Source organism: Akanthomyces muscarius, chromosome 4 (assembly GCF_028009165.1).
Source record: "Akanthomyces muscarius strain Ve6 chromosome 4, whole genome shotgun sequence".
Taxonomy (NCBI): domain Eukaryota; kingdom Fungi; phylum Ascomycota; class Sordariomycetes; order Hypocreales; family Cordycipitaceae; genus Akanthomyces; species Akanthomyces muscarius.
Window position 1 is genome coordinate 3,390,649 of NC_079244.1, and position 26,606 is coordinate 3,417,254.

At 53.8% G+C, this 26,606-nt stretch overlaps 8 protein-coding genes across 8 annotated transcripts; 3 read left to right on the forward strand and 5 right to left on the reverse strand.

Annotated features, from left to right (window-relative positions):
- Positions 1–392: 392 nt before the first annotated feature.
- On the reverse strand, positions 393–1,456 carry LMH87_011828 (uncharacterized protein; the record flags this gene model as incomplete). The annotated part of the gene is made up of 3 exons (XM_056201033.1): positions 393–755; positions 821–1,272; positions 1,351–1,456. The coding sequence occupies 3 exons, from the start codon at positions 1,454–1,456 to the stop codon at positions 393–395; spliced, it is 921 nt and encodes a 306-aa protein (XP_056052825.1).
- A 1,009-nt stretch (positions 1,457–2,465) lies between these two features.
- LMH87_011829 (uncharacterized protein) lies at positions 2,466–2,912 on the forward strand (the record flags this gene model as incomplete). The annotated part of the gene is made up of 1 exon (XM_056201035.1): positions 2,466–2,912. The coding sequence occupies one exon, from the start codon at positions 2,466–2,468 to the stop codon at positions 2,910–2,912; it is 447 nt and encodes a 148-aa protein (XP_056052826.1).
- A 2,344-nt stretch (positions 2,913–5,256) lies between these two features.
- LMH87_011830 (uncharacterized protein) lies at positions 5,257–6,771 on the forward strand (the record flags this gene model as incomplete). Its single annotated transcript, XM_056201036.1, has 1 exon — positions 5,257–6,771. One exon carries the CDS (start codon positions 5,257–5,259, stop codon positions 6,769–6,771), a length of 1,515 nt encoding a protein of 504 aa, XP_056052827.1.
- Positions 6,772–7,303: 532 nt separating this feature from the next.
- On the reverse strand, positions 7,304–9,499 carry LMH87_011831 (uncharacterized protein; the record flags this gene model as incomplete). Its single annotated transcript, XM_056201037.1, has 2 exons — positions 7,304–9,380; positions 9,450–9,499. 2 exons carry the CDS (start codon positions 9,497–9,499, stop codon positions 7,304–7,306), a joined length of 2,127 nt encoding a protein of 708 aa, XP_056052828.1.
- A 2,056-nt stretch (positions 9,500–11,555) lies between these two features.
- Positions 11,556–12,350, reverse strand: LMH87_011832 (uncharacterized protein; the record flags this gene model as incomplete). The annotated part of the gene is made up of 2 exons (XM_056201038.1): positions 11,556–12,290; positions 12,348–12,350. 2 exons carry the CDS (start codon positions 12,348–12,350, stop codon positions 11,556–11,558), a joined length of 738 nt encoding a protein of 245 aa, XP_056052829.1.
- A 2,296-nt stretch (positions 12,351–14,646) lies between these two features.
- On the reverse strand, positions 14,647–16,248 carry LMH87_011833 (uncharacterized protein; the record flags this gene model as incomplete). Its single annotated transcript, XM_056201039.1, has 4 exons — positions 14,647–15,063; positions 15,133–15,833; positions 15,909–16,019; positions 16,107–16,248. The coding sequence occupies 4 exons, from the start codon at positions 16,246–16,248 to the stop codon at positions 14,647–14,649; spliced, it is 1,371 nt and encodes a 456-aa protein (XP_056052830.1).
- A 358-nt stretch (positions 16,249–16,606) lies between these two features.
- On the forward strand, positions 16,607–17,481 carry LMH87_011834 (uncharacterized protein; the record flags this gene model as incomplete). Its single annotated transcript, XM_056201040.1, has 4 exons — positions 16,607–16,643; positions 16,735–16,974; positions 17,104–17,295; positions 17,435–17,481. 4 exons carry the CDS (start codon positions 16,607–16,609, stop codon positions 17,479–17,481), a joined length of 516 nt encoding a protein of 171 aa, XP_056052831.1.
- A 543-nt stretch (positions 17,482–18,024) lies between these two features.
- LMH87_011835 (uncharacterized protein) lies at positions 18,025–25,909 on the reverse strand (the record flags this gene model as incomplete). The annotated part of the gene is made up of 4 exons (XM_056201041.1): positions 18,025–18,057; positions 18,119–18,805; positions 18,854–19,011; positions 19,066–25,909. 4 exons carry the CDS (start codon positions 25,907–25,909, stop codon positions 18,025–18,027), a joined length of 7,722 nt encoding a protein of 2,573 aa, XP_056052832.1.
- Positions 25,910–26,606: the final 697 nt, after the last annotated feature.

Below are 26,606 nucleotides of genomic sequence, written 5' to 3' on the forward strand. Positions count from 1 at the left end.
GCGATCACCGTCCCGCTGCTGCTGCTGCTGCTGCTCACCACCACCGCCGACATCAACACCCGTCGACGCCGCCGCCGTCGCATTCTCCCCCTCCAGCCTCCTCCGCAGCTGCTCAAACTCGGCACTGCTGCGCTGCGTAAAGGAAGAGGGTAGCCGCTAAGTCTTGCCTGTGGAATCGCGTTTATAAACGCCATCACTATAGAGGCAAATACTATAAGAAGGGGCCATATTGCGCGTTGGATCACAAGAAGAATCATTACAAGCTGCATTTTAAAGATCTAAAGGCCATCAATAACTATTTCAAGGACAATATGAAAGAGGGCGAAACATTTACTGACGTTAATATGTCCGGACCAATCCCCTCCCACATCCTTAATAGGTCTTGAGTAGATCTAATGATGCTCAGGTTCAATTGCCGCGTCTATGCGCTTCTTCAAACGGTACGCAACAGCGCGCTTACGCGAACCATCACTTTGTGTGAAGAAACCGGCGCCGCCGAAGGGACCAGCAGGTGCATTATTGCGAATGCGAACAAAACAAACGTTATTCAGCCCGGCAACCTCGCCCTTGCATAGCATATCCGGGTTTAACTTAATTTTCATGTTGTAATTCGTGTTTGTTCCAAGGGATAGGCCGACGAAGCCATCACCTGGAACGTTTTGGATAACCTTGACGGATGTGAATGCCTTGTAATCCGTGCCTGCCGATGTCGTGTCAACCGTGACGGCCATTGGCCCGGGACCATCTTCATTAACCTGGAACAGATTAGCCCACAGCTATGCATGGCTATTTTCCCTACTGGGTTCATGATCTGAAATACCTGTCGATATACTAAATCAAGTTCACCGTTGTCGTTGGTGGTAGGAAGGCCGTCCGTTTTCCCTTTACCTGCATAATCGCCAACGATAGTCTCCACCGGATAACTGGTCCTCTTGCCACCAAGACCAAGAAATCCAATGATAGGAAGGCTGAGTATGCTCTGTCTCTGAAACAATCCGCCAGCGTGGCTCTTATGCTCGCGACGCTGCTTCGTTTCCTCAGATGGAACATCATCGGCCTTGCCTGTGGACTTGCCTCCACCAGTATATCGCGGTGCCTTTCCTAAGCCCATGTACTCATTGATGACTGCATCAGGATTGCAGTTACCCCCACCCTGCGTCCAACCAAGTGCGCCATACTTATGCGTTCTCATCTCTTCGTCGCGTATGATTGCAGTGTCGGCTTGAGCCCCACAAGCGTTGACGATGCAGTTTCGTGGAGTACCATCCAGAACTAGACGGGCCAAGTTAGATTTAATGATACTTTCCGGCTAAACGAATAGCAGAAGGGGCCGCAAGGTGCAATTCTTACCACATGCACCAGGAGCAGTCACGCCATTAGCTCCATTCACCTGCAACAGGACGCCATGTGCGTTTGCGCCAACAACCAGAAGCGACGTGAAGTAGAACAGTTGCATCTCAGAAAGCTTTCAGTGATGTCTTCATCCAAATAATTTGCTGTCTAGACCTCGTCCAGGCCTCATGACTTTATCAGGAGATGTTACTGATATATATATAGTCGTTACTCCCAGCCCGCGAGACAACCGGGCACCAGACTTGGACAACAAGAAATGCCGCAGATCATGGTGGAAACGTTGGAGATTTGTGTGTGAGTAGGTCGGAATGTGATTAGCTCGCTTGAATTCTCCTACATTGCCTCGTGTCTCAGCTGTCGAGCATGTACCATCTGCCGCGACCCTGATATCGTCAACGTTGGCAAAATCCCGATTATAGAGTGGCAGTTAGAGCATCCTGCGTGGTCAAATGTCTATGTAATACGTAGAGCTCTAATCGAGGAAAGTCGAAAGAGTCTACGCGGCCCCCTTTCTGTCTCGACGCATGGGGCCTCAGGTGTTCAGCTACTACCCGGACGCGGTGCGTTTAGGAATGTTCAAGTCCTGCCAAAATGAAATGGCTGTACGGCAACTAGCCCATTGAAATGTTGGCATCGTCGCAGAAGCCCGCTGGGACATGTAACTCGGACGAAGGAGGAAATTGATTGTCAATTTTTCAGAAGCTGAACTTAGTCACAATCCAGTTATCGGAAGGGTTAAAGCGCCACATTGTAGGACAGTCTTCAACTCAACGGCGGAAGAAGTTACAATTGGCCAGAGCGCCGCTAGCGCCCGCCAGTAACATGCCAAAGCCACACAGGCTTACAAGGGAATGAACGAACATGCTATAGTGACACCAGGCTTGAAACAAAATTGCTGGTAAATTCGTTTTTAATGGGGAAAAAATATTCACATTTCTTTTTCTATTAGCAGCGACGATACAAGTCTTGCCTCAGTCCTGTAGTAGGATATCAGGTCTATATAAAGAGGCGGAGTCAAGCCCTACTAACTTACTGGCTATTGGCACACTATAACTACATATCTCCAAATCATTCACTTTCGGTCTTTCCCGCACGCCGCCTTACAGTTCAAGATGAAATTTCTGTCTGTACTTTCAAGTACTCTGGCCCTAGCTACGGGCCTGGCCGCCGCAGTGCCTAAAAACATGGCGCCCAAGGCAAATACACGAGAGATGATGGCAGCACTAAACATCACTGATGTTGCATCTCTGGCCCAGTTTGTCCGAATGAATGAGAAAGAATTTACCGGACCTCTCCCCGCCGTTATCTCCGTCATCGGAGGGCTAATCGGTCCAGGCCTGGCGGGAAGCCTGCAAAATGCAGTGGCGGAGCTTTTCAAAGGAGGCGACTTCGTCCTGAACGGCCCCCTGGACGTTATTGAGAACTTGTTAAAGTTGAATATTCCCGGGGCACTCAGAAGTTCTTTGACGACAATTCTAAACACGGCCAAGAGCCTGCCGAAGGACGCTACCAATATTATTGGTGGTGGAAAGAAGCCGGAGAAGCAGCCGAAGTTCTAACCAGTGGACACGTTGATAGAAACAGGCTGAGAACAATGAACAGAGATGCGAAATGGAGACCAAGCGAACAAAATTATATGTCAGACGACTATTGCTACTTAGCCCAGATAGTTTAGATCTCTATTAGTTAATCTTAGTAAGAGCGAAAGTTAACCTCTTGATAGACTATAACTTCTACTATACAATAGAAGTGGTCCCTATAACTAGTGTCGATAGCCTTCGCAGATCTAAGGTGGAAACGATACATGAATCTCGAGCCACGACAACGCTGACAATGCTTTAGGTCATGGCACATCGCTAACTACACCTTTTCTCCTCAGCCTAATACATTGGCCTAGAAATCTCTTTACCGATATCCCAGAACAAAGCAACTTGATCGAATCCTATTCCGCCCCTTGCCATCCGTCCCCTACAGTACCTCGAGCCGCGACGAAACATGACCAGAAAGTCATAGGCATCTCCGTCAATAACTGGGACAAGAGCGGACGAATCCACCTCCAACCTAGTAGCATTTGTGGCGACCGTTGTATTTGCCAAGGGTTATACAGTCGTGACGGCCGCTGTACTTGCCGTGGAGCGACGTTGGGTTGTAGTCGGGACAGTTGCACTGGGTGTAGGCGCCCTTGTTCGGGCAGTGGATGGCACAGCGCTCCTGGTCCTGAGTGTTGCCTTTGAAATAGTAACACTCTCCATTTTGGCCAACAGGACACCTAAAAGCAGCAGTAGTCTGCAGCAGCGCAGCAGCGACGAAACAGATATTAGAAAGATGCATCGTGGGTGATTGAAAATCTTGGCCTTATGGGTGTGGGCTTGGTAGACAGGCAGCTTGAGAGAAGATGAAGAGTATGTCTGTGGAATAGGCGAGACAATTCTACGGCTGCAGTAACGGCATATTTATATTCATGCAGTTCTCTCAGAACTCTCCTTGCATTGCAGTTGTGTGACTTGCTTGGCTATTGAGCTGTAACCTTCCGAAGTCGGGATACCTGCATGTGCTACTGACTATGTCATGGACTGGCTGAATATGGCAATTTTCACCGCTGGAAGGCGGCACAGTCCTGATAAAGTATCTGCCGATCACACGATGTGACCTTATTACGGCCATGCGGAGATCCTCCACCTTGCCAAGCGATTGCGCGACCCGCTGTAGACGTGTGCAAGCCGTGTCTTGCTACAATCAGGCTGTTCAGGTGGTGTCACAGTGACGGGCTGTCTCAATATACATGAACGATACTTTTGAATTGGGTGCGGGGGCCTTGGTTGAGACCATATTGCAGGGTAACCAAGCAACATCCTTCGGTAACTAGAGGAGCCCGATCTCGCTCAATTCCGCCCGACGGAGACTTTGCAGATGAGCAAGGCTCAGTTGACCAAGTCAGGCTACGATGACCCCCTCCGATTGGTTAGAAACTGACAAAAGAGCGCTATTGACTTTCGATCGACACTTTCGAGGCTCCATACACTTGCGGTATGGCAACTCGGAAATAAAACGAGGCTTGCGCACCCATTTTGCCTCTCCTGAGCCTTCATCCTACCTAGCTGACGGCCCCCGACTGCCAGGCGTCACCGATCGTGGCCGACCCCTCTGGAAAGGCTAAATCCATCACGAAAGGTAAGCGGCAGAAGTGATTGGCACCCAGGGTCCGCACAGGTTACGAGCGATGCCGGTTGGTACCACGATCCGTACCTTGGCATAATGGCCACCGCTGCAGTAACTAATTTCCAGACCGGGACCTTGGAACCAGGTGTCTGTAGTGGAACGGCACTTGGGGGCTGACGATGGGATGGACTTGAAATTCGGCTTCTACCCCCGAGAAAATGGCTTTCGTTTTGCCCCCAAAGTCTCGTAGGGCAAATCGGATAACATAACTAGCACAGCCAGGTAAAGACGTTGGCGTCTTGGTGTCGCAGCTTCTACACCATCGGGCCCGCCCGCCCACGCCGCCGAACGAGACTCGTAGCAACGAATAAGACGTCGGCAAATCAGTCAATAAAGAAGATACAAAAATAGTGTCAATCCTTTGACAGCACCATGCATAAATACACCCGTCATCCTATCCAGCCTTTAACCCCGCGGCCGCCTCCGCCATCGGCTCGTCGGGGCATCGCCCGCCTCTCCAACGGCCGGCGATCCGGCCGAGCTGCACGTGAAATGGTGTGCGAGCAGCCCAGCTCGGCTTAGCGCTCCGAATTCGCCATCTTCAACAGACGACCATTACAAACCATTCTCATCTCACATTCCCAATTATAAAGCCTCTGTTATTCGCAGATCCTTTTTACTGCTTTCCCGCTATTCCATACCCTCACAATACCGCATCACGCTGATTAAAGCACCGCCGCCCCAATGAAGTCTCATCGGCAGCTGGCCACGGCCGCTCGGCACTTGCGCCGCCATGCGCTCTCATCGCCATCATCCTCGTCAACCTCGCGCGGCGCCCTCACCACCTGCCGTCTCTTCCAGACCTCCTCGCCCGTCCGCTCCGGCGGGTCAGCCTCCAACCCCGCCATGGCATTCCCCTGCCTCGACGCCATGGAAACCCGCTCCGCCACCCTCCAAAACTCATCCTCCAGCGCCGGGCCGGAGCCGTCCTACACGTCGGGCGTCACGCAGGTCTACCACTGCGACGACCCCCTGCGCCTCGACTGGGGCGGCGTGCTGCCCTCGTTCGACATTGCCTACGAGACCTGGGGCGCCCTCAACGCCGACAAGTCCAACGCCATCCTCCTGCACACGGGCCTCTCCGCGTCCTCGCACGCGCACTCCACCCCCGAGAACCCGTCGCCCGGCTGGTGGGAAAAGTTCATCGGGCCCGGCGCGCCGCTCGACACGGACCGGTACCACGTCATCTGCACAAACGTCATCGGCGGCTGCTACGGCTCGACGGGCCCGTCGAGCGTCGACCCGGGCCACGGCGAGCGCTACGCGACGCACTTTCCCATCCTCACCATGGACGACATGGTGCGCGCGCAGTTCCGCCTCCTCGACGGCCTCGGCATCGACCGGCTCCACGCCAGCGTCGGCTCCAGCATGGGCGGCATGCAGTCGCTCGCCGCCGGCGTGCTGTTCCCGCAGCGCGTCGGCCGCATCGCCTCAATCAGCGGCTGCGCGCGCAGCCATCCCTACAGCATCGCCATGCGCCACACCCAGCGCCAGGTGCTCATGATGGACCCCAACTGGAACCGCGGCTTCTACTACGGCCGCGTGCCCCCGCACGCCGGCATGAAGCTTGCCCGCGAAATCGCCACCGTCACCTACCGCTCCGGCCCCGAGTGGGAGCAGCGCTTCGGCCGCCGCCGCGCCGACCCGGCCAAGCCGCCCGCGCTGTGCCCCGACTTCCTCATCGAGACGTACCTCGACCACGCCGGCGAGAAGTGGTGCCTCAACTACGACCCCAACTCGCTGCTGTACGTCAGCAAGGCCATGGACCTGTTCGACCTCGGCCGCCAGAACCAGCTGGCCACGCAGCAGCGCCGCGCCGAGCGCCAGGCGTCTGGCCAGGAGGCCGCGGCCGGCGCGTGCAGCCTCACGCTGCCGGAGAAGCCGTACGAGGAGCAGCCCGGGTCGCACGTCGACATGGACGATCCCGCCCGCGCGCAGACGGGGTCGTCGCGGCCGCCCGAGGACCTGATCCAAGGCCTGGCGCCGCTGAGGGCCACGCCCGCGCTCGTCATGGGCGTGGCGAGTGACATCCTGTTCCCGGCGTGGCAGCAGCGCGAGGTGGCCGAGTCGCTGCGCCTGGGCGGCAACCGCAACGTCACGCACGTGGAGCTGAGCGAGGAGATGAGTCTGTTTGGCCACGACACGTTCTTGCTGGACCTGAAGCATATTGGCGGCAACTTGAAGAACTTTTTGGATTAATGACCAAGAGGGAGCGGTAAATATAAAAAGTATACAAGTGCAAAAGTAAAACATATCAGACAACTCTTCCTTGCATATGTACTGGCGTTTGGGTATCAATTCATTTCACGCAAACTCAATTCAAGAATATTCTACAACCAACTAATCCCACTTCTCTTCTCAACTCTGCAATTTGGTATCTTATCTTCATCATGTTGTTCGTTCCGCCCAAACAATTGTCCTTGAGCCGTTCTGGTCCACACCCAGCCAGTACAGGCCTCCATATAAAAGAAATGTCGCATGCAACATGGTACAGCTTCGTATGTTATGTACAAAGCTAGACTCTGCTATCTTAATTGTACATAAGCAATCCATCTCATCAAGAGACGGCAAGAATTAAAAAAATGAACCATTGAAGAAACCTTCCATGATCTTGGAGGGGGAAATAACGAAACTAAACGCTACAGAACCTGCGATATAAACCGGAAAAAACAGCCCAGTCATGAGCTCAATGCTGAGATGATGCAAACAGAAGGAAAAGAATGCTGGCGAACTAGATAAAAGTGTTGCCGAATTCGCTCTGCGTTGGTGCAGGTGAGCGCGGCTCTGTGCTTTTCTTGGGGGATGGCGGAAGAGTGACAGGGGCTGGCCGCGGCGGTGCCTTTCTAGCCTCAACCCTTGTGGTGGGATTTGTAGGGCTGGCACTGCTAGTGTCAACGGTAAAGAAGTCACCGACCAGTCCTGGAGACAGTTGAGTCTTTCCGAGTGCTTCTTCAAAAGCTTGGGTGAGACTCTCGCCTGAGCTTGAAATGTCAAGCTCCAGCGATGCAAAAGAGGGACTTGGAAGACCCATGCCGATGGCAGAAGAGGTCGAAGGTCGTCGTTGGCCGATGGTCATAAGGGGAGGCGGCATTGCCGAATGTCTGGGCTCGGCCGGGTTAACCAATCCCCAGTCGGGCAACGAAAAGCCTGGCCGCTCAGGCGAGGGCGCTTCGTCCGATCGCGGGGGTCTCCGCGGCGGTTGGCGTCCTCTAGGAAGACCTTTCGAGACTGGAAAGTCGCCTTCCAGCGTAGGTTTTGTGTACGGACTCTTCGGCGACTTGATATCAAGGCTTCGTTCTGTGTCTTCACTGCTAGACAAATGATTGGTGCTGAGAGATGGTGGCAGGAAGGGAGACTTGGGGCTTGGCTCGTCGCGTTGTACCGAGGGCGAAACACTTTTCTGCAGCAGTGCAGGCTGTGAAGCACTTGTCTTCAAAGGCTTGGGAGGCTGGGCCTTGCGGCGCCTACTAGCATCCGAGCCAAGTCTAGCACGGAACCCCAACCGAGGCGGCGGCTCGAATGTGGTCACAGGGTCATTACCAGGATGCGCGCCGGCAGCAGCCGCGGGGGGTCCTCCAATCCGGCCATAACTTGTCGCAGGTCGGGCGCCGGCTGTCCTGGGAGCTTCCACTGGCGCAGGAACCGGAAGCTGGAAATTGGTAGAAGCGAGTTCTGGCGAGTTGTTCATGCTTCTCATTGACGTTGGGTCCATTTGGGAGTTTCTCGGGCTGCGCTCGGGTCTCTTCGGTGCAGTATTCGCTGCGTTGGTCAGAGAACTGTCCGGTTTGCCTGTGGGCGATTGATTTTCCGTGAATGTGGGAAAGGGTTCAGCTTTGGGAGTGGCGTTTAGGCCTGATGACGGCGGCTCCGGGAACTGTTCAATCGAGGCCTGCGTTGTGATGATTTCGCCAAAGTCAAAGTCAGCAAAGCTACCGGCAAATCCTTCCGTCTGTCTCTGCTTTCGCAGCCTCTCCAGCTCCTGCTGTTCCAAGTCCATAGTGAAGCTGCACCGACGAGGTGAATGGAACGTAGTCGTGTCTCGCTTCGCTAGTACATTTCGAATTACAGGCGCTTCCCAGCGATCTTCACTCGAGCGTGGAGCAGATGCAGCGGGGGATGGCAGAGACGAAGGATCAACATTTTGCTTGCCGGCCACGGACAAATCCGACAATGAAGGTGAGAGTGTTTGGTCGGCATTGTTGACAGATTGAGGCGGCGACGGGTATCCGTTATTGAGGGTTGTGTCGTTCTTGGATAGCGACGTCTTGTCTTTCGCGGGGGTGGAAGACTTCGCCACATCGTCATCGTCGTCGACACCAAAATGCAGGGCGAGAGGGCTCTTGGCCGGTCCATCGGCATTGCTGGACCGGGAGGGAGGACCTCCAGTTGGGTCTTTGCAAAAGTGAACATCGAGAGGGTTCACCCACTCCTTTGCGCGGCCGCCAGCTGTGGAAGGTCGCTCCGGGGTTCCGACTCGAAGACCACTTCCGCCAAGAGCGGAGAGCATAGGGAGATTCGCAGTGCTGCTGTTCTTCCATGGATTCCGGAAATTGGCTTCAGAGGGCTGATGACGTAGGCTGCTGACACTTTCTTTGCGCATGGGAGTGGATAGGTCGACCATGGAGGAGTTGGCACCGAAGCCTTTGAATGTCTGGCGCCAGTTGGTAGGGCCCTTTGTCGAGTATGAGGTGCCGGGACGGGCAAGGTGTTCATTGTGCTGCGGAGCGCCGTAGAACTGGCCTCGAGGTAGCCCGCTTTGATCAATCCCTTTCCAATTGTCTTGGCCTTTTTTGTCGCCAGACTTGGCTCTATCATGTGGGTGTCAGCACAACATCATATTTGCCAGCCGCTGGATCTCCGCTGGATGGTGAACTCACAGGCCCTTTTTCTTGTCGCCTCCAAATCTGAGGCCAAAGAAGGAGACCATGTTCGAAGGCTATGCCATGTTAGCAACAATGGTTCATGACAGGAATGGCGATCAAAAAGTACATGTATGGTAAAGTCCAACGAGCTGCGGCTTTGACGTCGTCGGAGGTCGAGTGGAGCACCGGTTGCTCTGGTTTGCGGAAGCTCAAACGCAGAAGCTCGCACGGATGAGGTTCAACCACAAGCGGAGTCGCGATGGCAGTGACAGCTCCGAAAATAGATTGCTGCCGGAAGCTGAAGACGAGACAACAATCAGGTCGCGGTATGGCAGTATCAATGCGCCAGAAGAATCGAAATATTGTGGTTTAGCGTGGGCGCAAACGGGTCTTTTTGTGAGCGGCGCTGGGGACAGGCTATTTTAGGGTCGACAAAGGTATTATTATGATTAAGCGAGAGATGTCGAGTAGAGCCGGCTGAAAGGAACGAAAGGAGCGTGAGCGCCAGCGAGGGCTTGCGAAAGAGAAAGAGCGGCGAGCACCAAAGATGAGTGCGAGATGGAAAGGATGGAGGAGGAGAAGGGGAGCCGGGGAGGGGTTGATGTGCAGTTGACGAAATATTGCGACGAGCAGAGCACCTCGGCGGCTAGTACCAGCGATACGAGGACAGAAGGACTAGTTAACGGCAGCATAACAAGGCACTTTTTAGTCCTCTTTTTTTATTACTATTAGTCCCCTTCAGGATTGCACCTTGCAGCAGTTGAGCGCCCTCGGTACTTGACTGGCTGGGGTGCGCGCAGCCCAAGCAGCTGGTCTGGACAAGACTCAGAGGAGCGCCTAGCCAGACACCACCAGAGGCCAAAAAGGGAGCCAAGGAGCGTCGCCACAGAAATGCTGCTAATGAGTGCAGCCAGGGATCGGTAAACTACTGGCAGATTGCGTTGGTAGGTTGTCTACCCACCTAACGTTGGCGGAGTGCCCTGTGAGTACATATGGTCAACCGGGCGTCCCTTGATGTCGGCCGATCCTATTTATATTCTTGGCGGTTGGCTTGGGACGGATAGATGCCTGCCTGTACAACTTCGGCCAATTTATATCCTTGCACTCTTGCAATAAAAAAAGAAAATTCTCGCCATACAATCCCCTGTTCCAGCCCTGCCTACCTTTGCAGTCCTGCCTGGGTCAGGTATCACCGCAAATTGAAGCATCGCGAACCCCCAGAATCCCCGAAAGTGCTGGGGAACGTGCTTGTGTGCCTGCAGCCTGCAGCCTGCAGCCACCAAAAAGGACCCCTGCCCGCTAATTCTGGTACCTGCAGGGCCCGTTTACAGGGGTCCACCGCTAGCGCTGCGGTAGCCCAGCGACGTCAGCAAATCGTTCTGCCAGGATCGAATTAGCGCCAACATGTTGGAAATTAACACTTTGAACCTCCGCCACTCGCCCCCTGAAGAGCAACCACAAGCGGCAGCCTATTTACTTGCGCATTTAACTGCTACTATTATTTTTACTGGTGCGGATATTTTCAGTGTCGAATCCTAACCTAAATCGATAGTCCCAATTCCTGCTCTGGGGTCGCTGGCCGCGAATCAGCCGAACCCATGGCTCGTCCACTCACATCGCACATCGCCGCTAGACATATAATTTGATAATGAGTGGCGCTTTCACCGCCGGTCGTTGTATCCCCAGAAAACAAAGGGCTCTGTTTCAGTTTTGAAAGTCCCTTTCAAAACTGTCTCGCTTTTCCCTTGGCCTCTGGTGGACCGTTTTGCTAGATCTCGCCCTTGCATCAAATCATGAACGCCTAGTCACGGGCATTTCTATCGAAAGTATCGCCCGTGGCTGATTTCGGCACAGCCGCCAGATAGAGAGTCACGATGAAAATGAATGAAAATGGCCTTTGGCTAGCTCCTTGCAGCTATGCGTCAGACTTGTCGCTGCATGTGCCTTGCCTCTTAGCAACCGCATCACGACCATCTCGTCGTCTACACGCAACAACGAGCACAGTCAAGGGAACAAAATTAAGAAAGAAAACAACAATCAATATTATTTCCAGCCCGAGCACCGGTACGCCATTGACAATTAAAAACGCCAAAATCTTAAGCCCCAAGATGTCGCGCTTCCTCAAAGCTGCTCCAGCAATTTTCGTCGTCTCCGATCAATCAGCTCCTCCTGCACCTCCTCCAGCGTCGGGAGGCTCACGACATGCCCATCGCCCGAGTCGCCCGGTAGCGGCTCCCACCCTTCCGGCGGCTCCTGCACGCCGTTCCTGAGCAGATTCTCCACGGCCTGGCGCTCCTTTTCGGCCTCGTACCTCAGCAGCGCCTCGTCCTCCTCGTCCGGCGCGTAGCCGTAGTACGCTGCGTCCACCGCCCTGCGCAGCTCCTTGCTCGTCTCTAGCGGCTTGCCGTCCTCGGCCATCTTGGCCGCTGCCGCCTCGAACAGCTCCTTGACGCCCGGCAGGTCCTTGGCGCGGCCAAAGTACCGGTACCCTTTCCCGCCGCCGGGCACCTCGCGCCCCTGCTCGTCGTAGACCTTTGTGCCGCCGCGCATGTAGTTTGGGCCGCCCAAATTCCGTATCTGCACCTCCCACATGTGCTTCTCCCGCATCAGCTTGTTGATCTCGTCGTTGAGGTCCCGGACCTGGTAGTCGCTCAGCACCGGCTCGTGGATCCGCGACACCTTGCGCGAAATCTCCTTGAGCACCTGCCCGCGCCATTTCTCGCATATCGGGATCGACTCGACTTCGGTGATGGCGCGCGGTCGCCGCGTGCGGCCAATGTCGACGACGCCTAGGTCGGCAGCTTGCGCTTCGCGGAAGCGAAACAGCATCGACTGCGCCTTTTCCGAATTTCGCGCCTGGTATGTGGGTTAGTGGGACGTTCGCATCGATGAGCAGTATCGCAGTAAACGTACCATGATGATGAATTGTTTTGCGCCGGCTGCAGACGTCTGTTGATGAATGTGCCGTGGTGCAGAGAGCCTGGTGAAAATAGGCCTTGCTCGTAGCTCTGCGACTCTGATTTTGGAGCCCAACGGCCCCACACAACCAGATGGCAGCCTGCTACTACAAACGCGCGTGTCGCGCAACTTTGTTCTGCTTTTCCACTTGCATACCTGCTTTCGCCAATATTTCGCCTGTGTGAAACGTATTTCTCAAATAAATTTCCTTTGCAATCCGCTCTGCTACACCCTTTTTCTGCTCATTGCTTGTGCGAGAATGGCTTTATTGAGTCACGTGGCTGCTCATCTCACAACCAGAAATTGAGCTGGAACTGACATGGTTCTCCTTTATATCTGCTTGCTTTTGCACCATGCAACCACTCGAAGCAGCAGACCTTTTCTTGCAACGCCATATATTGAGCACTTCTTCCACCGGCTAGACTTGTTTGGAGCGAGCTTTCCGGCCACGAGCTCCATGACGCTGTGCCTCATCGGCTCACCTGGATGCGCGACGGAGAAGAACCTTTTCGGCAATCCAATGTTTGCAGGTCCACGTGGATTAATTTCGCAAGTCATTGGGAGGATTATTTCCTCAGGATAAGTACGAGGCCATACTATGCCATGAGCCACCCTTTTCTTTTGTCATATCTTTCTATTTAAATACACACATTCTTATGCTCATCGCGCTTGGTCAGAAGTCTGGCTTGCATGAACATGAGGTTTCAACCAAAGACTGCAGTGAAGATAACCCTAGCACACGCTATTTCGGGAATCTCGTGTCTCTCCACTACGCCAGAGTCGCCTGCCGAAAGGCTGGTGTCTTTGGGAAGTGGCAGTGCCACCATCATGACCGCTTCCCACAAGAACAGAAATCTGAGCAGACCTTCTCCAACATCTCCCCTCCCTACTCCAGCATCGCATGGGAACGCGGACAGACCACACGTCACTCGACATCCTTCAATAGGTCGCCGACAAAATCATCATGAGCCTGCTCTCAGGCAGGGGACCCAATCGCTTCACTTCTCGACTCGAAAATGATTTCGACATAGCCGCAATGACCGACAACCTCTTACCAAGAAAGCAACACCGGCCTGCGAAAGTGCGCTCTTTGCTACATGTTTCAAGAAACAATTTATAGTTTTCAAGCGGAGCAGGCTGAGAAATTCATTTTCAAACTCGAGAAGCTGAACACTCGCGGTTCCTTTTGATTCGACGCATTGGCTCAACGCTCGAGCGACAACCAGGGAATCCGGGAACTCGTGTGCTGCTGGCATAGCGGAGGGAGATATTCGGGCCGGGGAAGGATTGGTATTTGGAAAATACACAAACAAGATACGCTTCTTTTTGTCGGAGACGATGAAGGAAGTTTTATATAGTGTTTTCGACCCGGTGATGACCCAGAGTCCAAAAAGCCAAATTTGCAGCTCAACCACAGCATCGACAAGGGCAAGGGGAAGAAGCATGAAGGGGGCAGCAGGGGAGGAGGAGAACGAAAAAGGATTTTTCCACTGGCAGGACCGTGGTTGGTGTGCCGATCTTTTGCTGATGCCGCGGAAGGGTTGAATCGAGGTACATGGTTGGGTCAGACCTGGCGGGGGGCGTCGAGACGTATAACCAAAGAGTGCCTCGGTACTCTCTTGGTTTTGCCCTCTTCTGTCCTCGTTTGGCTTCTGTCTTGGCGTCTCTTGTCCTTGTGTTCCTCTTCCTGCCCAGCTCGCATTGGGCCTTCATGCTGGTTACTGTTCTGCCACGCTTCATCCAAACGTCTTCTGTTCTCCTGGTGCTGCTGCGACTTGTTTCGACTCTGCCCGCATTTTGTCCCAGCAGACCTAGCTCATGCCTTCGAGCGTGGGCTGGTGCTGGCGTCCTGTGTGTTGCCCGTGAGAACTCAAGAGAGCTAATCTGAGGGTCTTTGCTTTTATTTTCATCAATCTACAATAGTTATGTTTCTGCGCATTGTTATTCTGCAGAGGGTTCTGCGTGCCCGTGTCGTTATTCATCCCACATGCGTTTGGAAGTATATATACGAATTTTATTTATATTAGGCTCTGCAATGGAGTCCCATCCGACATCATAGCTTCAACGACGATCCATGCCAGATCAGCTACTTTTTAATCAAGCGTACAAAAATACAAGCTGTGCCCTTTTATTCCATTTCAAAGGCACAAATCCATGCACAGAAAAACCAACCCACATTGCACATGTTCCCATCGACCTTGCAAGTGTTCACTTCTATTCATTTTTTCAAGTCTTCAGTCTAATCCACCCCCTTCTACTGCGTCTTCTTAGCCTTGTCCGTAGGCTTGCTATACATCCAGAGGGCGGAAAAGGCCACAAAGCCGGACACGGTGGCAGCGATGCCCGAGATCCAGGGCCAGGCGCCTGAGATGGCGTAGCTGCGCGGCCACTCGTCGTGGGCCATGTGGCGGACGCTGACGGTGCGCTTCTCCTCGATGCTGGTGAGGAAGGGGCGCTTGTAGTTGACGAGGAAGTTGAAGATGCCGTGCTGGTCGGGCGTCGTGAACTGCACGCCATAGGTGGCGGCGTCGTCCGTCTTAGCGACGGGGGTCAGGTCCAGGCGGTGAAAGGGCGACAGCATGGAGAATTCGAGCTGGAGCGCATCCTGCTCGGGCAGGGCAAAGGGAACCCACTTGTCCCAGCTGTACTCGGACAGGGAGATGGAGTATGTCTAACACGGCAGTATTAGCGAATTGATCAAACGGCCGGTCCTCCTTGAGACTGCGTGCGCCCAACGTACCACATCGTTCTTGATTCTGTAAAGGCTAGGGTTGGGCTCGTCGCTGCCGACCAGGCGGTGCTGGACATCATTGACGCGGACGACGCCAATCTCCTGAAAGGTCCAGCCCGAGAGGCGGCGAGCAAACTCCTTGTTCTCCGTCTTGGTCTTGGGGCCGTCCACCTTGGCGACCTTTGCGTCGAGCCACTTGTCCTCGAGCATGGCGGCGCCGACAACGGACACGCGGGCCGAGTTGCGCGCCTGGAGGGCCGAGACGAGGGCGAGCTGCCGGCCGGCGGCAAAGAGCTCGTCCGGCTCGACGGTGGCGGCCTGCTCCTTGGGGTTGTAGCTGTAGGCGGTGTCGGGGGCGCGGAGGATGGGCGTGAGCAGGTGGCTGTTGCCGAGGACGTGGCCGGCGGTGTGCGGGACGGCGAGGACGGCGCCGCCGGGGAGCGCAAAGTAGGGCTTGACGCCCGCGCGGGCGTTGGGCGTCGGCGTGTCGAGGACGAGCACGTCGTGCGCCTCGGCGGCCGAGACGGTGTCGTAGTGGAAGTGGTCGACGACGGTGCCCGTGCGCTCGGCGGGCAGGGATATGTCGAGCTCCGCGAGCAGCGACACGATGGAGCTCGTCGTCGGCGTCGTCGACGATAGGCCGACCATGATGTTGCCCTGGGCGTTGATGAAGTCGACGAGCAGGTTCGGGGTCAGGTTGGGGCCGAGAGCTGTTTGAGCGAATGGGCGATTAGCAAGGTGCAAGTTTCGCAGTAGCGAGTTCGCAGTATGTGTGGATAAGTTACCTTTGACCTTTGTGGGCAGGAAGATGAGGTGGTCGTATTTGCGCTCGCCGAGATCAAACAGGCTGAGCTTCTCGCTTCTGGGCGTCTCGTAGTTGATGTCGAAGCCGCGAGCTAAACGACGAGGGGGGAGCAGTCGGTTAGTAATGACTCAATTCGGCATTTCGTCGTTCTCTTTGAATCGGAATAGCGAAAACTCACCAGCCAGATCACCAAAGAATTGTCCGTATGCCGCCTTGTCAGCCACGTCGTCGAGAACGACGAGCAGGCGAGAGCCCGTGGTGCTCAGCGCCGACGTGGCCGCCGCAAGGGCGGAGATGACCACGCTCAACGACAGCCGCATGGTAATCTGATTCTTGTAGTTGTATAAAAGGGTAAAGAACGACAAGAAACAACAAAGCGGCTTGGTAGATTGACGTGGGGAAGAAGGGCGTGTTAATATGTTCCACGAAGGAAGCTTCAAGGAGCTCTGGGGTTTTGGTCTGGATACGTAGCCTTGGCTGGTAGGCGGGGCCCATCTAGGCTTAGCGCATTTCTTCCGCTTGATGCCGCGCGGTGCCTGGTGTGGAGAGTCGATGTGAAGCGAGATGTGAAGCATTTGCTACCAAGTATTACACATACCGTGTTGACTTGGTCTTCATATCTTTTTGTCATGTTGGTCAATTAATCAACCGTAGAAGCACTCGTCGCACTCCTTGAATATGTCAATTCCACCTCGTCAAAGGTCGCGGGCCGGTGGTGAATCAAACAGCTGTCGGCCATCTTCAACCATCTTTCCAGAAGTCAATTGGAAATCCATATCTCTCTTGATTCATTTTCTTCAAATCAGATCTTGTTCGAGCCATCTACAAGCTCACAGCGCAGTCCTGCTGCTCTGCCAACAAGTCGTCCTCTGTCCAAGAAATTACGGGTCAGGCCGCCCGATCACCCAATAGCAGCGCCGCTAAATCCGCCCGCCAGACTGCGACGTTTTCCCGGAGCTTCAACACCTCCATCATCCCATCACCACCTTTCCTCCTCGTTCCTCCTTCAACGACACACCGAAGCCCTTGCGCCGCCGCGAATCCACGTACGTCCCTAACATCCGATCAATTGCCGATCCCGCGAAAGCACCCGTGCCCTTTCTCCGCCGCTGTGGCCGAAAACCCGAACCAAAACACCCACCCGCCGCCGCCCGTACTAATGCCCTCTCTCCTAGCAACCATGTCCGCCGCGCCTCTCTTCTGGTCAACCCCCCTCAAGTACTGCCGCTGGGCCGCCCGCGAGAAGCCCGCGCTCTTCTGGTCCGTCGTCATCGGCGCCGCCGGCCCCCTCGCCATGCCCATTGGCCCGCCCATCCGCCGCTGGCTCGGCGACGTCGACCCGGCCCCGGTTCCCGTCACGTATCCTGGTGCGTTTCCTCCCCTACCCGTCCATACGGCTTTTGCAGCCCAGAAAGACTACGAGACGAAAAGAATCTTGTGATTTTAGAGAAAACACAAAAGAGGCAAAACCCCGTAGCTTGCTAACATGGTCTTCTCTGTCTATAGTCCCTGCCGGTCCCCGGAAGCAATTGACGGGTTACGACGACGAGTAAGAGACAATTGAAAAGAGAGCATACATATACAACAAACGGAAAGCACATTGGCGAAAGTCGAAACCGTGGAGGCTAGGTCTTGTCCATCCAGGGTGATTGGCAGGGGGGATATCATTTAAGCAGTGGAGGAAGACCCTGTAACAGTACAACATTTACGCGAACGGGAGAAGCTCCGGGAGATTTTTCTATTCTCTCTGGAGCTTTTTGTCTCTCGCCCTTTTCTCTTAAGATTTCATATATAGATATCACAAGACTGAACAAGAACAACAACTTCAATTGAAAGCAATAGTTTCTTTTGTCCAGGCAAACGCTGTCCTACTCGTGAATGAGCCTCCCCCCGCGTTTGCTCAATGCAAGACCAAAACAATGCAAAACCCCAATGCTTCTATGCAGGCAGCGTCTTTCTCCCTCGGATCAGTATAAACAAATCTATAAGAATTTCCAAAAATCACCCCCCTTTCCATTTAATGTCATTCAACTCTTATCCCCCGTCCGTTTGCCCTTGGGCGATTTCGTGTGTGAAAACCTTCTACAAGGACTTCTCTATCGATCCCTGCCTGCAAAATTCCATTCAAACTGCGACAGCGTTGTTAGTGTCTAGGTACGGATCAAGAAACGACAGCCGTCGGCAACTCACAACTCTGCCGTCTTCGTCTCCCGTGTACACGCAGTTGGGCATCGGGCTGATGCAGGTGATGCCCGCACTGACATTGTCGCGCCGATCTGACTTGTAGTCGACGTGGTCCAGCCGTCGGAGGTGCTCCAAGGACCACCGGGCCCGGCTGTGGCTCTTGCGCCAAATGTTGACGACGCCGCGGCTGTGGCCAGTAAAGATGAGCTGGTTCTCCAGCCACTCGTTGCCGGCGCCTTCGTAAAATGCGCACGCGTGCACGTAGTCGTCCGGGTCTGGGCAGACGTTCTGGTCCAGTATGACAGACCCGTTCAGTGTGTACAGGATGACGCTCGGTCCCGAGCAGAGTAGAATCTCGCCCGACACGTCATTGATGCGCGCGCACTCGACTGGACGCACAAGCGGGAGCTTGCGAATAAACGTCAATTGGTTCAGATCCCATAACAGACCCTGGCCATCGGCTGATACGCTCACAAAGGTGCTAAAAGACTTGCTGACAGCAATAGCCGTGATGGGCGTCTTGTGTCCAAACAGACTAGACTTGGGCACAAGCTCAACGGTCTTGCCCGGGCTCGTAATGACATTGTACACGGAAACAACACAGTCTTCCCCCGCTGTGATGAGAGTTTTGGAGTCCGCAAAGCCGGCGCACGAGATTTGTCCAATGTGGAGGTTCTCAAACAGGCCAGCCGGCTACAACATGTTAGCATTACACCTTATTGTCGGAACGAAGCACCTTACCTTGCGGTTGTCGCTGAAGAAGAAGCGGACTGTGTTGTCGGCATAACCCCATTCAAGGAACTTGTCATATGGCGGCAAATTCAGGCGGAATGGCGAAGCGCACAGCAATCGATCCAACTTCCGTGCGTAGATGAGAGAAGCTACACGTTCATGCGATTCTATATAGTGTTAAAAGTCGGTCACATAACTGACATGATCGCAGGCGTACATACCTATAAGTGGATTCGGGAGGCACATGAGCGCCTGCACCGACGAGTCAAGCCGCTTTACTGGGCATTTTGCGTTCTCGCGTGGCGGATGCGGCTTGGTAAACACTTGGTGCGGCGTCTGTCCAAAGTTGTGAATGACACCCGCAGTGATAGCTCGCTCATTCGCGTCCGTGATGCGGTCCAAATCGCTGGCGCCGGCATACGACAAATGATGGAAAACGTTCAAGTTTTCCACGGCCGCTTCGCCTCGCTGCTTGAATCCAAAGATCAAATCGATCCAGCGGTGGAGGTTCTCGCTCACATATCGGCTCTCCAAGGCTTCGCGATGCTTGGCTATGAAAATCTTTGGGTCGCCCTTGGCCCAGGGTGGCAGGACGACGTTGTCAACCTTGACGCCGTTGCTCTGTCGCCGGCCAAAGTCGTACCCGTTCACGTTGGTCAGAAATTCAGGCAAGCAGAAGAATTCAGGAATGAGTTCTCGGACGTCCGTCTTGTTGCGGCAAGACGCCGACTTCCAAGCATCTGGGATTGACTGAAACAGTCGATCGGCGTGATCGAAGCTGTCGCCTTGCAGCAAGAGGTAGGACTGCACAAACGGAGGCAGACGAATGAGGTAGGACGAAACAATCATGGCAGACGAATAGTGCGTTCCGTAATGAAACGGCGCTTGTTCAATCTCCTTCAAAGCATTGTACGTTTCAACAAAGCCCTGTACTCGTTCCTGGGTCTGGGCACCCATAGGCTTGGACAGATCACGAAAGCTGGCGGGGTCGTTCAAGTCTAGCTCTTCGCTCGTAAAGTCAGCGAGAACCCAGGGAAACACCGGGTACTGCGTCAAGTCGTTGAATGTCCTGCCTGCCATAGTGTTGACCATCATGAGGTAGTGAAAGTTGGACATTTCACCTTTTTGCCAGCGCTTCATGAGCGGATTCCATGATGACGTGTTAAACAGTGTTCCCAGCTTGGAGCCAATGCCTTGCTGCGATTCATCAAAGTTTTTCAAGGCCTCCAGCCTCCACGCATCTTCTGGGTTGGGCAAAGCATGGGCAGCACTGGTGTGTGGCGCTTTGGAGAGCATCTTGGTAAACATTTCGTCTCGGACAGCCGTGTTGATCGCAGTGAGAAGGTAGCTGCGGCCATCGGTGAAGAAGATCTCGATAGCGACATCACGGAATAAGAAGCGGCGTTTCGATATACTGATGGTGTCCTGCCACTTCCAGTGCCTGGACTCTTGGTCCCGATTTCCGGCTGTTTGTCGCTTCTCTAGAGTCTTGGCCCCCGTAACAATCCGCGTAAAGGGGTCGCGTTCCTCCAACGGGGCTTGCCAAACGTTGACAATGTCTCCAGTGGCTGTCTGAAACACATTGTCCATCATGTACAGTGCATCTTTGCCGATAATGAGTATTCCTTCGCAAGCCTCGAGTCCGGTAACGCGCGAAACGTTGTAGGCTGCTTGAACTTGGTCGCCGTGCTCCAGTCGGCGCATAACCTTCCGGTTCTTGTCCTCAAAGTTCTCATCTAGATCATTGGCGTCATTTGGATCCTCGATGAGCTCAAAGTCGTCTTCCGGCGCAAATCCAGCATCTTCTTGTTCCAGTGACAGCTCACTATCAGCTTCGGTGGCGGCCCCGGGTGTGGTCGTCTCCGGCGTTGTGGCCAGTGTTGGCGTAGCGGGCGCAGCGCTTGGCGAGTTACTCGCCGCTGTATTAACTCGTAAGGCTGCTGCTGCGACTCCCTTCTCTTTGGAGCGGTACTTTTCCATATCTGTAGAGAAATCTGGCAGCAGTCGTAGACGCATACGGTTTCGCCCTTCGGTCCGGTCAAGCTTCCATTTCAAAGGTCTGGGGTCGCTAAAAACAGCGCCAGGCCTTCTCAGGTCCATCTCCATTTTCTTGTATGCCGAGATGAGGAACGACAGGTCGTCTTGCTGATCTTGAAGGAGACGTTGGTACTTGAAGTGCTCGGAGTTGTATATGCTCTTCATCCAACCCTTGTTCCCAGTCTCGTGATCTGCCAGAAGCTTGTCTTTTGCAGCACCTTCCACATACCATTGCTTCAATTTATCCCTTCGTTTGGAGAAGCGCGTCTTGGCCGTCTCCTGTGTGCGCATGTTCTCGATGCTGACGAAATTCTCCCACGTCTTTGCCATACCTCCAAAGAACAGCGAATCCAGAGACGGTCGATTCTGGTCCACCCACGCGATGAACACGTCGTCATCCAATTCCGTAATTTTGAAAAAGTCATGAAGAACTTGCTTCTGGCCGGGAACCATAAAAGAGCGAATGAGAGCTGCAGACGCGTCGGGCTTCGCAACCAACAAGATGCGAAGAAAATTGGCAGCCGACCGCCGAACAGAACCTCGCTCGTCAACGAGCTTAGTATAAAGCTGGTACCAAAAGAGCTTCAAGTACTCATCCTCTGCCACGAAGCAACCCAAAATTGACATTTGCCAATAAGCGAGCTTGCCCATGAACTCCATGGCAGCTGCTTCTGCCGTCTCAGGCCTGTCGAGGTCGGAGAGCTTCAACAGAATTACACGCAGTAGGCACGTACGCATGAGCGTGACGGACTGACTACACAGCCGAACGCTTTTCAGGCTGGCAACATCTGGTCGCTGCAGGTACTCCAATAGCATTCCTGCAAAGTCAATGAGCACCTCAGCGCCATCAATAAACCATCCTTCGAATACTGCCTCTGTCAGGTGCAGGCAGAGTCGTGCCATATTTGTGATTAGCTTAGGTTCACACAACATGGCTTGGTTAGACATGATGAGTTCTGTTGAGTTTGTGACAATCCTTTTCAAGAGAAAAGACTCAAAGTAAGCCTGGTGCTCTTGGAATCCAGGTGGGACTTTTGTGAAAAGTCCAAATCCGGAGAATTCCTTGCGCTTGAAGATTTGGTCCATAAAGACCTTGATCGCAAGCCCCAGCAAGCTTTCGACGAGGTCGTCGGACTGTCCGCCGCTGCTCAATGGACGAGACATCGAGTCGTGCTGCTTTTCACCTTCCTGCACAGCTTGTGTTGTAAGAAGGACGAATGAGGATGCACGCTTAAGAAGAGTTCCCTTCGGGGGTGTTGACTGCGGAGTGGCGCTCAAGTCGACACTGGTGGTTCGCACAATTGGCGCCGGGCGGCCTGAGGCTAATCCTATGGGCCGAATGATTACATCGCTCCCGTCAAAGTTCAAGGTCGAGTCTCGAGAGTGCAATTCAACATCTGGTGTCACTGCATCGCTGCTGACGACAACAGGATATAGCATAGAAAGAATGAGTCGAACCCAGTCCGAAGCAGAGGCAAAGTCTCTGAAATCCGCCGATTTCTCGTACAGCTCGTGGAAGAGGTTGAGCATTTTTTGCAAGAAAACAGGGTCTGCGTGCTGTCCGATGTTCATTCTGGTTTGGAAGGCTCGTGTCATCTCGTCCGTGTCTGTCTTTGCGGGCTCGGCCGATGACACTGGCCGGTGCTCTGGATCAAGACTTGGCTCTGATACATTGTTGTCTTGCTTGAGACCATCATTCAGGCCATGCTGAAACATCGATGTAATAATGACAGAGGCATCCGGGTACATGACCTTTCGGCTACCAAAGACAGCAAGTAGATGACTTGTGTCGAGCCACTTATCCGTGTCAAGTTCTGCCACGTCGACGCCAAACATTAGGCTTAGAACCACAGGCCAAAGTGCAGCGCTGTACCAGAATCGCTTCAATCGATTTGCCATGATGGCAAAGCCTGCAGACTTGCTGGCGAACTTTGAAGTATACGCCGAGCCATGAGCAACCAAGAGTCTCGATAGAATGGTCGCACCCTGCAGAAGAATGTCTTTGTCGTTTTCAGCAAGCAGGTACAACAGCCACTTGTTTGTGACTGTCTTGGCAAACTTGCGAATGTAGTTGAGGTTTCCTTTTTCGCAAAGAATACGAGAGTAAATACTCAGTACCCGGGTGCCGAGTTGCTTTTTAGTGAGGTATTTGACTCCTGATAGTGGGCTGCTTGCACCGCTACCATCTCCAGTTTGTCTTCTCATCAAGCTTGGGGTAGTCGGTCTGGAAACTGAGGAGAGCGGGCGCAGTGCTCTAGAAGTCGGGGGGCTCGGAACGTGGAATGCGTATGTGATGAAGAGCGATAGTGACCGCATGACTTCGGGGCCCAAGTTAGATTTTACCAGCACTTCAAATGTTTGCATGAAGTGTGGTAGAACCTCTTCCGGAATGGCTTCGCCTTTCATGGCATCTAACAGCCGTTTCACAATTCGCATCCGTATCAGCCTCCTATTGTTGAATTCATGGTGCTTGCTATTAACAGCAAAGGTGACAAATTGCTTGTAGTATAATTCTTGTATGCGAGGTGCAGATTTGCGCCACAGATCCAAGTCGATAAGCAGTATTCGATAGGCGAGCGGGTTGACAATCAGTGAGTCGAGGGGATTCTCGTGGTTGTAGCCAACGAACCCAAGTACAAGGCTCAGCACTCTGAAGGCCAGACTGTCACGTTCCTCGGCAGAGAGATATAGCTTGATGGCAAAGAATTCGGTAGCCAGCCCACTCGCATAGCCCATTTTGTACCGAAGTAACATGGCCAGGATACTATAGCCGTTGTCACGTTCCATGGCTTCACTATTCCTCCAGCTTGTGCGAATACAGTGAAACATGATTTCCAGGGAGCGAATGGTTTCTTCAACAGATGTGGCCCTTTCTAGCAGTTTCAGCGCCAGCGAGGTAAACCCAGCAAGGCGCCAGAGATTCTCGTCCAGGTACGATGGCAATGCGATTGTCGGGCTGCCTCGGAATGATGCAATTCCTTGAGGCTTGAACAGGGCGTCGGCAATGTTGGGAACGGCGGAATTGATGGCTAGAGGAGCGCCATCTTTATTTGAAGCCATGAAGAGAGCGCGGGCAGCGGATCGCGGGAGGGAGCGCAGGAGACCTGTGTCCAGAAATTGGACATTTTCTGGAAGTGTCGCAGATGGAAGGATGCTGAGTAGAACTCTTGACTCTGGCAGAATTACACTCGCCTTGTCTCGGACTGCTTTCAGAATGTCAGAAGTTTCGTCCTTGCCAGGATGCGCAATCTCATTACGGAGTCCTAGCTGAGCGGACGCCTCATAGGTCTGGAACCCGCCCAATGTGTCTTGGAAATTTCCGTGATAATGAGGACCCAGACCATAATGAACAGCCAGGAAATCGTCGCCGAGCACGTCATCGAAAAGATGTGCAGATGCTAATGACCATCGTGAAGATACAAGCCCTGTGCCGAGTTGACCAGAGAGCTCCTTCGGAGTTCCGATGAAAGCCTGTACGGGATTGGTTTTGTTCTGTCCAGAGTTGAATGATGCGAAGCTCTCGTTGCTGTTATTGGACAGTGGCGGGGTCAAGGGATAGTTACATCGCATCTGCTCGCAGAACTCTCCATTGACGTACAAGGCTGCGCGGCTTGCCGTCATGGTCCGCGGCCTCTTGTGGACGATGGCGATGTGGTACCATTGCCTGGCCCGAAACTCGGTGGATTTGAAGCGTATGCTGGGTTTATTGGAAAATACAGATGTCTGTAGTATAAAATTGTGTGTATCCCTCTCCAGGTACATGAGCACGAAGCACGTTTGGGAAGCATCAAAGGCACCAAACAGAGTAGTGTGGGCGGCCGGATCAAAGTGGTCGATCCAGATCCAGGCCGTAAATGTGTAGCCAGGGGAAGATTGGGGCGGGAATGGGCGTCCAAGGCTAGGAAGCTCGAGAGATGAATGTCCGTACAAGGAAAGATCGAAGTTGAAAAAGGCAGGGCCATGGTATTTGCCCATCATTTCGAGGCAGAATTCGGAGGCTTCTGAGCCAGGCACAGAGAGGAGGAATTGGGTGTCGGCCGGCTTATCGACTCCGAAGAACATGAGCCGGCGGCAAATGGCCATGACCTTTTTACGTTCAGAATCGGTCAAAGGCGTATTTGGGGAGAAGGCGACGCGCAGAAACTGGGACATGACACCGGTAGAGTGAATCGCGGCACAGTTATATGTCAGCACCTCGGCAGCACGGAGAATGGTCTCGAGGACCAAGAGAGACGCGGGTGTGGCGGCAGAGTCGTTGTCACGGGGGAGAGAGGACCAGAAGCTAACAATGGCACGGAGCATTTCTGGATACTGGACTCGAGTCGTCGTTTGAACCAATTCGCGGACTTTGGGGCCGATCGACTCCATGGATTTGGCGAGGACAAGATCCCATTGGTCGTCTGGTTCTGTATCTTCCGCCTGGTCGGCGGATCGCTCGTTGTCGTGGCGCAGGGTTTCGGCGATTGACTGGAAGAGGAGGTCGATGGCGTCATCACCAAGGGAAAAGGCAAAGAGCTTTCCAAAAACATGGCAGCTGACCCAGGGATTGGGTTCGACACCGCCGAGGCCAATGCTGGCAATGGCCTGCTCGAGGGCCTCCCATCCTCCGCCTTCGACACGGAATTTGAAGAAGCGCTTGTTGCCGGAGTGGCTATGCAGAGCCGCCGCGAGCACGTCGAGCGTAGCCCCGAGCAATTGGAACAGCGTAATCATTTGTTTGTTGGATCTTTTATCGGGGTCATAGAATCCGGAGAAGCTCCGCAGGATATTGAAGACGGCCTCGAAGCCGCCGGCCTGCCGGAAGGCATCTTGCTGCGTCGGTGTATTGGGTCCCGAGATTTGGTCTGCGACGTCTTTGAGGCTCTTGGTGAGTTTGGTGATTTCGGGGTATCCATTGTCGGCAGAGACGTTGATCTGGCTGGCCAGTCCGTCGAGGAGAGCTCGCAGAACTTGGGTCGATTTTAGATTGGCCGCTGCCGGGGTGGACGCGGAGGTCGAGGACCGGTAGCGTCTCGTATTCGTCGACATGATGGCGGGAGTCTGCAGCTCTTTCTCGGTGCATCCCAAGCTAAAATTCCCACGACCCCCTCACGGGCCTAGGAAATGCGTTGACGATGGCTGCATGGAGCTGCTCAAGGCGGGAGGGTTAAGAGAGTCGTCGTCGCGTTAGCTTGACGACGCGGGGCACATTTGAGTTCTTTTGGTACAAGAGGAGCCAAATCCGTAAGCTGCGTACTGCGGGGAGGATTTCGGACGGTTGAAAGTGTGCTATCCCGAATAGTTGAGTAGCTGGATCGCAGCATCAAACGACGTCTTGGATGAGGAATACTGGCGCCTAGTCTGGCTTTGGAGCTGTGCAGAGCATGATTCAAGGCAGATGGAGCTACCTGACGTAGTGTCGTTGTAGCGAGCGGCCCGGACCCAGCCAGCTAGCCCACGACGAGGCTGAGCACTCACAAGAGGGGGAAGACGAAATAGTGCGAGGGCCAAAAAGGAAATAGTGTCCGAAGTGTGCCATGATGCTTTGGATTCGCGGATACTTTTTTATCGTGAACAATTGCGACGTATATCGTTGCAAAGACGGCGTTTGCAGCACACCTTTGGCCAAAGTAAACCCTTGTCTAGGGTAGGTGCTCGTGCTGGCTGGGATGCAGCAGCTGAAGCCTCACAGCCAGATGGCACAGTCAAAAAGATGAGTGGTTTTTCTATTAGCCGTCTGAAGACG